The following is a 13,703-nucleotide window of genomic DNA, read 5'->3' as shown; positions in this document are numbered from 1 at the left end:
AGATTATGTATTACACGGAACAAAAGTCTGTAATGGCTAAACCTCTTATTTGACGGAACCAAATTAATGATGTAAGAGAAGCATTTACCAGGCAATGTGGAAAAGACACAAACCCCAAATCATCTGTGAAACTTTTAAGCAGATCATCAGCCAAGTCTCTCCCATTTTCAGTTTCCACACTTCAAACATAACTCTGACATCTCTTTACTGCCGGAGCCTTAGTGCTGCTGTGCTGTGAAAAATAGATAGTGGAAGCTACAGTCATATCTAATAAATGGTGAAAATGATGATGGTTTATTACACTTGAGAGGACACAGTGGGCAGAATAAGTCACTGGGCAGCCTGTTAGTGAGCAGAGAACATTCTTCTCCCTGAAAGTTTCCCAAATCGGTCCTATTCTCCAGCTCTGCAGCCGCCTTAATGAGGAAGGAGCCTCTCAGAACAATGAAGCCAAAAAGTTAGCTGAACACTGCAATGTTATAGATTGCATGTCTGGAAAGGGGATTAGCTTCGATTTTAACAAAACAATTGCTTGCGTACAGGTGCGATGCCAGCAGTGGTGCTCACACGCTCACTTGTGTACTGTATGTCAATCTGGAGGATTAAATAGTAAATCCACTAAGAGGCAATGTGAGGGCTGAGACATAAACCATCTCTAATCACAACCAACAACCAAATGCCTAAAAAACTACTCCCAAATACTGCTTTTAGATGAAGAAGAAGAATCCCTTAATTATCCCAAGCTTGAGAAATTCAGTTCCAAACACATCCATTACATTACATGCAGCTATATACATACATACTGATCAGTGTAAACAAAGATGGTGACAGTTAAGGAGATCTGTATTTTACACATGGCCTGAAGGGAAATAAACAGATGGTACATTGAACAAATGTATTAAGTTGAAGAAATCCTGCTAGATTCATCATTCTGGAGGTTACTCATAATCATGGCCATAGGCTATGATGCAGCTCCCATTTAAAATAGCATCGTCTGAGAAACTCTGATGTCTGCTGAAGTTCCTGGGAAAACTGGAAAAATCATGATACAACAAAATCTTGTGATAACCAGTGTGTGGTAGGAGGATTCACTTCAAAGGGAATATGCAAGCCACAAAGTTCACTATAATAAGTGAAAGCACTATAATACATATATCAGCTATGATATATCACATCTGTTTTGACAGGCAATTTCCTCTCTGATTTCACAGAGGGAAAGAGACATTCATTTAAGAGCAGTTAACGTACAGTATAGGAAGCATGGCGCACGTACACGCACACGCGCACACCCACCCACCCACCCACCCACACACCCACACACCCACACACCCACACACACACACACACACACACACACACAGCTGTGGTTACATGAGAAAGATGGTGATGATAGCTCAGGCAGCTTTCATTTGTTTATCAGGCCAGACATCACATCATCCTCTCTCTCCATGCCTCATCATATCTTCTCTTATCTCCTCCATTGTACTTTCCTGTGGCTCAGATCTCCTCCTCTTCACATTTATCTTTTCCCTTCTTCCCCCTCATGTTCTCATCCTGTATTTCTGCCTTCTCTTCCAATTACTTTTCTTTTTCTCCTTTTTTCTTTTTTTAAGCTCATTCTCTCCCTTAGTAACCTCTGAGTTGTGACTCACTTCCACTCCATCTGACAAGTTAGACTCCCCGACATGGCTTATTAAATTGTGTTTTCATATCCTTGTGGGAGAACACTGTCAAAATCATTTCCATTGGAGTGACTCTCCAGCTTCTTCTTCTGTCTCAGAATTACACATTTCTTCAACACATGTGAAACAGGTTTTTGTCTGATTTTGCCATCACCAAATATCATCATCAAATATTCAGAGAATTATATTTTATTTCACGCAGACTGTATTCTAAATTTTGCAGGCTGATTTGGCAGTGGGTTACGATTGCAAACATTATCAGTGCATTCAAGTTTCAAACATTGGGAGCAGACTTGCTTAAATTCAAATTACGTGCAGTTCATAACAAACTGTTCTCTAAATGTTACAATTCCTGACTGTGAAGGTAGAAGTAGAACTGGGGTCAAATTTGAAGACATTCTGACCACAGACACCCTGCATTCTACTGTTCTATTTTTCACTTAAAATGTAATGTTTTGCCTGTTTATTATGTGAAACAACACAGTACATTGTATGCAGTACAGGCATATGACAGAGGTAGACGGAGAACATACCCGTTTTCCCATTGTTGTGGATGGTGCTGGACTCTGCCCGTTTGTCCCATCCCTCTAGCTGTAGGTTTTGGTACTGCAGCCGGACCTGAGTGAACGTCTCATCGATGTCCACAGGTGACTGTTTGGCACTGTTACAGGAAGGGTACTTCTTACCCCAGTTATGCTGGTTCAGTGTACCTGTATAGGGAGACATGGGCATGTGAAGACCAGATTGTTTAAGGTCATGAGCATAAAACCAAGAACCTTCTTGCCATTTGTGATGTAATGCAGATCAGTAGATTTCTACTGGTTTACAGTCGTAACACTATTGTCTCAAATATGGCGATGACTTCTGTTAGATAAAATGATACATATAGCATTGTTAGTGTACATAAATGCTGTTTACAATATCAGTGTTGTTTTCAGGCAGCATGGCGTCTGTTGATTATGTCCAACTCTAATGAGGGCAGATGGTCAAACTGTAGGTCATGATGGGTTGGCCTCCAGTCACACTTTATTCTAGTCCTGTGTGTGTGTGTGTGTGTGTGTGTGTGTGTGTGTGTGTGTGTGTGTGCCTGTGTGTGCCTGTTTGTGTGTGTGTGAGAGAGAGAGAGAGAGAGAGAGAGAGAGAGAGAGAGAGAGAGAGAGAGAGAGAGAGAGAGAGAGAGAGAGAGAGAGAGAGAGAGAGAGAGAGAGAGAGAGAGAGAGAGAGAGAGAGAGAGAGAGAGAGAGAGAGAGAGAGAGAGAGAGAGAATTGTTAATGTGTGAGTGCGTTCTTTTTTTCTTTGTACATGTTGTATTGATGTGGTGTATGCGTGGGTGTGTGTCTGTGTGTTTTAACCAAATCCAATCTTCCAATCCAACATTTATTCCGCCTCAGTATTTCTGTTTGTGAATTTTTGGACTGCATGTCATGGGGTTCACATTTCCATTTATAGAATGCACTCTTCATGGCTGCGAATGCATTCATGTTTGCATGTTACAGTCTGCACAGTGTATCCCAGTACTACACATTAAAAACCCACACAAGTTCAACATTAACAACATTAGCAAACTGATATAAATAATGATTCATTGAATCACAGTAAACCGTAATGTGACCGTAAATTTAATATTAAACTCTGAGAAGATGTGAGACCTAGATGCATTACTGGATAATAGAGATGCATCTTTGGATGGTTTCTATTCAAGGTTATGTGTGTGTGTTTGTGTGTGTGTGTGTGTGTGTGTGTGTGTGTGTGGGGGGTGTGTGTGTGTGTGTGTGTGTTTTAGTGATTTACAGTTTGTTATGTAACTGATAACGAGCAGTAAAAATAATGAGTGTAAAGGGGTCAGAGTGTTGAGAATAATTGATCTGAGCACAGTATATTCCGATGATTGATCCAACACTGAGTGTATGAAGCTGTAACTATATATATCTTCTTGTACATTGAGGAATACCTTGCATGGATGTCTCAGAAGTGCCCTCTCTCACTCTTCTAATGAGATGCTGAAAGGAATGTGGAATTGGCATGCTGGCCAAAAGATAAGAGATAATGGACAGTTTAGGAATTCACTAAGTGGCATAATGACTAATCATAAGAGATAAGGTATGGCATAATGACAAATGATAAGAGATAAGGTATAGCTTAGGGATTCACTAGACTCAGCACAATAGGAGGTGTCCTGAATGAGGCGAAACCCTGTTTATGGGAGGGGTTTCGATATTATTACTATTTGTAAAATCTGCAAGGTAGCAATACACTATTAGAACTAAGAGGCTAATTATAATAGTGGTAAGTGCCCAAAAAATGTAGGGCAAGGGGAAGGGTTTGGGGGCGTGGAAACCCCAAGCCCAAAATAGTATATAAAGAGGGGACGGAGAGATACAATTCAGAGCAACCCCGGGGTTCCCTCTCACTTTTTTTCATTTGTACTTGTTGCGAATAAACAATTTACTTGGATCAGAAGACCGGTTTCCTCAACTTTTCTTAGACTCTATTAAGAGGGTCCATAACGTTAAACAGATTGTAACTGAAGTGAAGTTATTTACTAGCCAGAACCTTGAAGATTGATTTGAAGTAAAGTTTTGACGTATTATTGCCACATCAAGAGCAGATGGTTTAACTGTAGCTGGTCACACATGACTTACCAGATACTGCTTCACATTCCGTAGTGTTTATGCATTGTGTGTGTGTGTGTGTGTGTGTGTGTGTGTGTGTGTGTGTGTGTGAGAGATGGGGGAGGGGGGGGGGGGGGGGGGGGGGGGTTGATCTGTTCTGTGATCAACATGTAGCAGGTGTTCGGTACAGTCTGTGTTCATTTATGAAGACATATTAAAAAATCGTACTGTCTACCACGCAACAGAGGACATGTGGTCTGACACATTCTTATAATCCAGTATAAGACATGGATTTAGTCATTAAGGGGCACACATAACCATGTCAATGTACAGGAATATTTAACAAATAATCTCGCAAAATTGGAGAATCGGGCCCCAAAAATCTTTTGTTTGTTTGCTTTAGTTCTATGTGTGTCTCACATGAATTACACCAGAACTATTATTGTATAACACAAAGCAAATATTGTTTGTTTTTCAACTGAGCAGGTATATTTATTGCATTTGTTTATGCTGTATGTGTGTTTGTGTTAATGTTCTCCAGTGTGTCTGTGGTAACTTGACAGGTAGTTGTCAGTGTGGGCGTTGGGCCAAAGAGACAAATAAAATGCACACACACAAGTACACACAGAGTTATACGCCTGACAAGATGCTGCCATGGCAACAAGTAGCTGACAGGTTGGAGAATTGAGTCAAAAAGAATCCTTGAAGCTACAATCAACTCTCCTCATTTAAATACATGAACACACCAAGGGACTAAAATTGATGTCATTACATATTGAGAAAATTGCAAATTGAAATGTCATATCTCTGAAAAACACTTGCTTTTTTATAATACTGCCAAAAGAATAGCATCTAGTGTTTCTATTGGGGGGGGGCATCTTTACATGCAATGTTGCTAAAACATATAGATTGTCTCTCTCTCTCCCTCCTTCTTTCTGTATTGTATGCCCTTCATTTGCTTCCATCCAAATCTTCACCAACAATAAAATGCTCCAAAAACACACAAATATGGAAATTGTTTCAAATCAGCATGTTTGTATTTATATTCATGCTCAGAGCTCCCTGGGTGGGCCGTTCTTCTCCATATTTAGAAATGACTTGCTGCTGGCTGCTTCCTTCACAAAAAGTGCAGGTAAAAGTCACAGGGCTGAAAACTTTGTTGCACATATTCTGCAGCAACTTAAGGTCAGTCAGCCATGAAACCAGCCATGACAGAAAGCATTTACACTTGATGGTGCTGTTCTTTTTGCCCACAACAAGGCCATTACTTCAGCTCATCCCTCGCTCTGTTGGGGAGGAGATGAGGAAGGGAAAATCCAAGAGATACAGCGAGACGAGAGGCACAGGGAGCAGAAGTGGAGGTGAAATTGGGGGGGAGAAAACAAGGGTGAAAAAAAAATGTAGAAAAGCAAAAACAAATGGAGAAAGATAAGAGGAAATATGAGGAAAAAGAGGGAGAAGAAATGTGATTGAGATGAAGGAAACAGTATGAAAGAAGAAGCCACAGCAAAGCAGATGTGGATATAAGTCTCTCTTTCATCATTCACTTTAAGTGACTCCCCGAAGACAAATACACCGAAACGATTCAGTTTCCTTTTCCTCCTCTTCTGCTCATTTTCTTTCGTGTTTATCCCTTGTGTATCAGCTTAGACGGACAAGAATTTGAATGTGTGTGTGTGCATTGTATCTGTTTTGTCTTGCACCTATCAGGAGAAGAAAGTCCTGAAAAGCAGACTGCATGCTCTGTTTCTCCGCCCTCCTGCCTACGCTCACACCAATTAAGCCCCCTTGTCATGCACGCACGCACGCACACACACACACACACACACACACACACACACACACACACACACGCACACGCACGCACGCACACACACACACACACACACACACACACACACACACACACACACTTTTACATATTAATATTTCTTCACAGTTAGAGCTGATTTCACCCTTAGAGAAAAGGTTCTGCGCTGCCGAGCAAACTAACCATTCAGCAACATGCTGGATTATTAAATTGAATAATGTTTTGCTCGACTTTTTGGAGGGGGAAGGGGCTGCTCCTCTTTTACTTACTGTTGAAAAAAGAAGCTCTGCAGGCTCTAAAATGTATAAAAAGCTAAATCCAGCTCCTGGGTTTATTTCATTCTTGCCATGGTATTTTTTCGAGTTTGCCTTAATAACATTTTAGAACCATAAACTCAAATACATAATTTAGGCAATGGCAACAAGTGAGGTCATCACGGAGAGGTCTGTAAGCCTCAACTCTTTTACACTTTTAGGTACTCAGTATTGCAGTATTGTAACATGCAAGTAAGACACATGATCATTACTTGTTGCTTAATTGCATAATGAGGGATAGTCTTACAATGGCTCATTTACATGCTTTAGTAAATTGATTTACCACAGCATAATCTAGGTCTGTTACTCAGAGAACGCCCACATCTTAATGCATATTCCAATCCAAATATGGTGTTTACGAGGAGAGGAGAAGGACCTCAGACCTCATCAGATGCAAGCGACATACTGTACCTTTATCTGAGTGAGTTTTTTCTTTCCTTTAACACTATCCACTATTTACTGCTGAAAAGATTACATATGATTCTAAATGGCAAGGTATCCAGTGTGTTCACTGCCTCTCGCTCCAGCCTCCTGAGAATGGATGGATGATAAAGTTTTACATGCACAGTAAAACAACACATCAGTGATAATTTTGTGCATTTTGGTTCTTTAGGGGAGAGGGGGCAGGAAGCAATGAGGGACATGTGGTCTGAATTTGAAGAAATGCTGACATTACCACTGGGTGAGATATACTGTAGAGAAACATCAAATTGTTATAGCCAACAAGCCACTCCAGTGATACTGATACTTTAGTGTCGGTTTAATTACAGCTACTAAACTAAACATAACAAAACTATTGTCTATAATATCATCAGCCTGACCAGAGAGATAAGAATTGGTTCTCTGTTGGAAAAGATTTTAGTGAGTTTTATTCAATAGAATAAATGTCTATAAAAGCATTCATACACATACACACACACACACACACACACACACACACACACACACACACACACACACACAAGCAATGACCGATATAAATGAGTGACAAGTAGGTCTGAAGCTGACAAGATCAAATAAAGCAACCATTATGAGTGGCAGGGAAAGCGCTACATACACATCCACTCAACCAGTGGGTTCTACTTTATGTTAATAAAAGACTGTGTCACACATCAATGGCCACCGCGTCTGACAATCACACCTGTCAAATTGTTCAATATAAAAGCTCACTGTACGAACCTGATTCTCCATATTCTCATTATATGATCTATGGCGGCTCAGTGTGGACGTCTGGACAAGAAATAAGTCTCCAGAGTGTGAAAAGACTCTCATCATGATCAGAACTGCTCAGATTAATATTAAACGATGGGAAACTCACTCCCTAAACTGAAACTTTATTTGAATCTTATTCTTTGCATGCTGCATTTAGTTTGTTTTTGTTGGTATCAAATGTCAAAAAGTTGTTATATCTCACTATATCAACTTCCTTGTGTCTTTTTTTAATGATGTTTAGTCTAAGGTAAGTGTCATCCTTGATATGCTCAACGCGGTCAGTGAATTTATTTCTGCTTCACTGCAGATCTGAAAAATGTTTGTTGACTTTAGATTTGAATCCACCCACGTGTGACTGCTGGGGAAAAAGCTTAGACAAGCCCGGCTGTTAAACATGAGCTCACAGTGTGTAGTTTGCTAAGACCACGTGATGGATTTCTGGATAAAATCTTGGTAATGTGAGCTGTGACCTCTCGGAGCCTTGTGGGGCTGGCAGTGTGTAGGACCTCCATGGAATAGCAGCTTAGTCACTAGACCAACTACTGTACAACCTGGGGAGCTGGGGAGCAGATATTTTGGAAGTGAAATGATAAGACAAGCACAAACACACACACACACACACACCTTTCCCTCCATCTCCCACAGGGCACCTGACACAGAACAGCTGACTGAGCAACAACTACAGCAGAAGAGGGAAGAGGACATAGACACTGTGCGCACACACACACATACATACACTCATGAAGAAACAAGGGCAAGCTGAAATATTAATATATAAGACCTATCTGTGTGTGTGTGTGTGTGTGTGCGTGTGTGTTCCTCAGTAAAAGCCCTAGAGGAGTTACTGGAGCCTCCATTGCCCCCAGCTCCGTCTTGCTTGGATCAAGAAGAGAGAGGAAACAGAAAGAACACTAGGGAAGCAATACTCAAATGATTGGGATGTGCATATAATATTCTGTAATAATGCTTTGTAGTACTTGACTAAGTAGTGAGTGGCTTGAGTTGTGTTGTTGTTTGCAGAGTATCCTAAGTTATCCTAACCACTAATTAAAGACAGCGTCCCTTTGCCTGACAGAATAAACTCTGGTTGTCACAGCACGCGACGCCACACTCGCACACATATACACACACACACGCATGCACACACAACAGATGGAGTTCTGGGGGGTGCTTTCCAGGCAGAAGGCTCTCAGTAACCCCCTGGAGACCAAACAGATACGGATAAGGACAGGGGGAGGGGGGGAATTCAAGCACATACACATGCAGGTACCTGCAGCTTTCCGGAACTCCACAGTAATACTTTGAATATCCTTTAAAGCTACCAAGAATTGAGTTAAAAGCTTAAATACAAAATCCAAGCTGACTCAAGCAGTTTCAAGAATTTCCCTCAGGATAGAGAAAAATCTTATCTAGTTTCTAATGGAAGTAAGAAACAAGGAATGAGGAGAATAATAATAAAATGTATTCAATAAACAAATTATGTTTATTATAGTCAATGTAATGAACACAGAATGCGTTACTCCATGTCGAAGAGTGAATGTCTAACTTAAGATACCGTGTGCACGGTATCTTAAGTTAGACATGTGTCTGCGTGTTGCTTTTTTGCAGCAGACAAAGGATTGGTGTTTATGGCAGACAATATTTAACAAAATAGAAAGAAAAAATCTATAATCAAAGTGAAGTTGAAGAAGAAGAAGATTGGTTTTGTGTTTTCTTATGCAGATTTGGGAGAAAGAGGGAGCTGCTCGTGTTCACTGATCGTGTCTGCATATCTCTTGGTTAGTTTTTATGTGAATTATTAATACTCAGCCCTGTTCCTGCTTCGTTATTAATGTCATCATTTTCTAGTAAATATTTGAAATACCGACATCTAAAGAACATTCAAGTGTACATTTTCAGATGTGTCCCTCCAACCATGAGTTTTATCTTCAATTTTATTTTTCTATTCTACCCCTTTACCTCCCCAATTTGGAATGTGCAAGTCCCCATGCACTCACAGTCCCCGGCCCCCGCTGTCAGCTGCAGAGGGGTTGAAAACAACCACACGCTACTTCTGTGGAACCTGATTTCCTCACTGGTCTCTTCATCAAGTGCTGAAGATGGACTCCCCAGAGAGGCTATAATGCATGCCCTTCCCGCACCCTCCGTGCATACAGGCACTCTGGCCAACCAGCGGGCATCACTTGATATTCCTGCTTTCACCAACAATGTTTCTTTAAAATTGTTTATGACCTGCACACAATCTCACTTTATAGCCATCTAAACCCAGACTTGAATGGGTCTTGATTGTTAGTGATGCTGATGACCTTTAACCTATAATGAGAAGCCTTAACACTGCCGAGAAAGCAGCAAGAATAAAAAGAAATGCACAGAAAATAGACTTTGAGTTGTTGTGGACCACAATGGCTTGTTTACATGCCTCTCTAATTGTGTTTTAGTTGGGTTCTTTTTTGGTATGGTTTTCAATATTTTGGACTCAAACAAACTAAATAACCATGGTAGGTATGTCTAACACAAGAAGGGAAGTGGAGATTGAGTATTGCAAATTTGATGTTGCCTAATTTTAAAGTATTCTATTAAACCTCTTCAGTGGAGTCCCCCATTTTCCCAGCCCTCTCTCTCTAAGTCTCTCTCTCATTATCCAGCCCTTCTCCCTCTTTTATTTCCATCCATTTTCTTCTGTCTCCGCCTAACTAAAAAGCTGTGCACAGTGCCTCACAATGAAGTGCATTTCTTTCACATGTTAATGCTTTTACTCACAACCCAGTGCACAGCACAAGGCAAGAAAAACATGTTGTACACACACTCACACAGTCTCACTCTCACGCACACACAGACAGACACACATAGTATAAGTAGCTACAGTTACACTGAATCTTAGTGAACTGCCACTGAGTAGCCCTCAGTTTTGATGATGAACTCCAGAATCCAACAGCGAGGAAAATGACAAATACGGAATGGATAATGACCCAAACCTCAGTCACAAAGAAAGAAAGAAAGAATCCAAATGGAAGTGAGAACGACCAACACATGTAATAGAGAATATTGTAGTAACTATAAGATATGTGTAATAACATTACAGCCCTGCAATTTCAGTACACATTAACATCTATACATCACTGTAAAATGTGTACCAGTCAGTATCTGGAACAACCATAGCTTTACTTGTTTTCTTAGTAAAAATCAAAGTGCAGCAATGCTCCGTTTTCAAATTGATGCGGTTTCCCAGCAGGGAAGTCGTTGAGCAAACACAAGCTTTGCAACTCAGACATCAATTGCTTGTTTATTGCGGCTGATGATGCTCCATGTCAGCCACAATAAGACAGGCTTTAACGGTGTATCTCTGCAAGGACAAGCTGCCCTATCAAGCCACAGACAGGCAGAGCTTCAAAGAACACATCCAAACACTGGAACTTAACAGCCGCAGAATGAGTTTGCTAACTCACCCTAAAGGACAGCAGTTCCAGTCTACTCAAAATGTAAATAAAAGAAGGAAATCATTTATCAGTATTTTAAAACCATTGTTTTACTTCCCTTCTCCGCAAGCTTTACAAAAAACAACCGGCATTTGCTGTGTATTATGAATTATTTTAGGTATTCACTTATTAGTATAAGTATTAGTTTTAGTTTAAAACTATAGAATATACATTTGTGCTGATTGGCAGTCATAATGGATAATGAAACTCAAGCTAATTGGTCTACGCAGACATGAAAACATCTAAATGAGGTTCAAGGGGCTTCAAATGACACATGTTAGATCAGCGCTAATGTGTTTGGGGTTCAGCCTCTTTGGCAAACTGTAGAGTCCAGTCAGTCCTCATGACTCCCCCCTGACCATTAAGAGGCTAATCTCCCCCTTCAGGGCCATCACTGTCTGTGTGTGTTGATTCTTTGTCACTATAGGATCACGGCTTAGCGCAGCAGTGGCTGTGTGCCGAGTAAACTGATGTAATCTAACCATATGGTCCAGGGCAGATCAAGGGTCTCCTGAGAGAAGCTTTGACAAATTATTCCCCTATTGCATGTTATATTCACACTGCATGTTGGCTCAAATGGTCAGTCAGGGGTCAGACAGATTTCTAGTCCTAAAGTACAACTCTGTGCTCCAGCCTGTGGCACTATTACCTAAAGCGACAGCCTATTGCTACTGAAGTGAGTCCTACTGCCGAATGAAAATGAGAGATGATGTCCTTACTGCATGTACAGACAGAGCGAGCGAGCGAGAGAGACCGAGCTCATGACTCCATTGCTATTCACATCACATTTTCAGCTATGCCTGACCTCCACTGTGAAAATCACTAAGACACCCAATTATAGACCAGTTCTAATAATGTCACACTTCTCCCTGTGATCGTTGTCTGTTACTGTTGCTGAGATGATACCTACATATCCAAATATAATATCCAAAGTATTGATGAATGCAAGTTAAAGATTTTATTTTGATCAACCACAAAGGTCATGATTTCCTTGATGCTCTCTCTGTAGGAGGATCAACAGTTCTTTGTGGCCTGGTGCTTCCTCCACCTCTCGTTTGATCAAATATCAAATGCACCAAAATAGCGTGCGGCCTCACACATACCTGAGTACGACCAGTCGATATCCTCCGGGAGTTTCCTCAGGCCTCGGACCAGAGGCTCAGCTGCCACGACTGCAGGAGAGAGCCAGGGAGAGAGAGAGAGTTATTTATTTTTCGGTGTCACACACTTGCCATCTGATAAGTGAAAAGCTTTTGCTGTCATTCAGTCGATAGATTTCACATCCACTTGACATTTGTCATTTCCTTTTTTCACTATATTTCAGAGGTGGAAAATTACCTCTGTGTGGTTCATTTATCACTATAATACTGCCAGACACCAGCTGTCCACTGCATTTCTGTTCTTAATCTGCAGAAATGTGATACTGACTTTTGTTCAAATGTTATTGTCCAAACATAAAAGAGAAATGATCTTGCCAACTTTAACTGATAATAGGAAAGACATGCATTCAACACTCTCTCTCTCTCTCGCTCCCTCTTTCCCCCCCCACACACACACACACACACACACACACACACACACACACACACACACACACACACACACACACACACACACACACACACACACACACACACACACACACACACACACACACACACACACACACACACAAAGGGATCAAGTGTCAGTGGTTATCATCACCATAAAACCACAGGACAGAGAAGTGGACTGCACCCCCATTAACAGCATCATCATAATTTTTCTTAAGGCAGACAAGCAGACGCAGACACACACACACACACACACACACACACACACACACACACACACACACACACACACACACACACACACACACACACACACACAGACAGATAATAATCTTGTGCTCAGGGACAGTAGAGGATACAATGATGTATGAAGTCACAGATAGAGTAAGTGTGCGAGTACGCATCGCTTAGCTATATACTGTCTAATAACTTCTCTGTCCTGCCTACCTATCTATCCCTCGTTCTCTCTCCTAGACACATAAGGGCACGCACACACGCACGCACACAGTCTGGTATATACTTAATGTTGCCTATTGCTATTAGCTTTTTAGATTGTATAATTCAATGCAGTCTCTAGCTTAATAGCAAACTAATGCAATTTCAATTCACATCATGGTCATGTCTGAAACTGCAATAACCCTGCAAAGGATTAATAACAAGCTGTTATTGATGGACTTTTGCTTGCTTTTTGGGCTCCTTTTCAGAGTAGAAAGAATCACGGACAGAATCTAACCATGTGATATCAAAACAGAGGAATAAAGCATTTTTAATCTTTCATTGGGTGCAGTCGCATACTTCAGAAATATTATAAAACTGCCAAAATCTGCCAGGAAGATGAAAGCCCTGTGCGGAATCGGATGTAGGTCACGGCCAACATCATCCCAGCCTCTACATTGAGTCACATGGCAATTCTGAATATAGTATAATCCTTTTGTTTACTGAATATAGCCAAGGGATAAACACACAGGATACATTATGCATATGCACATACAACATGCTTGTACATGCGGTACAGTTCAGTCAGTTTTGTGTAAACAGTCTAC

The 13,703-nt window shown here is 40.9% G+C and overlaps 1 protein-coding gene across 1 annotated transcript in view; it reads right to left on the bottom strand.

Moving 5' to 3' along the window:
* The window catches only part of ptprz1b (protein tyrosine phosphatase receptor type Z1b), a 32,770-nt gene extending 19,706 nt beyond the window's left edge, over nucleotides 1-13,064 (bottom strand). Inside the window, exons 1-3 of the mRNA XM_076154321.1 lie at nucleotides 13,061-13,064; nucleotides 12,211-12,279; nucleotides 2,216-2,392 (exon numbers count right to left, since the gene is read on the bottom strand). Of these exons, the coding sequence (XP_076010436.1) occupies nucleotides 2,216-2,392; nucleotides 12,211-12,279; nucleotides 13,061-13,064 (250 nt within the window). The remainder of the gene's footprint in view (nucleotides 1-2,215; nucleotides 2,393-12,210; nucleotides 12,280-13,060) is intronic.
* Nucleotides 13,065-13,703: the final 639 nt, after the last annotated feature.

The sequence above is a fragment of the Genypterus blacodes genome, unplaced genomic scaffold (genome assembly GCF_046128005.1).
Source record: "Genypterus blacodes isolate CSIRO-AG114 ecotype Tasmania unplaced genomic scaffold, CSIRO-AGI_Gbla_v1 ptg000007l_1, whole genome shotgun sequence".
NCBI lineage: Eukaryota > Metazoa > Chordata > Actinopteri > Ophidiiformes > Ophidiidae > Genypterus > Genypterus blacodes.
Note: the sequence above shows the minus strand (reverse complement) of the source record. Positions and strands in the feature narration are given on the sequence as shown.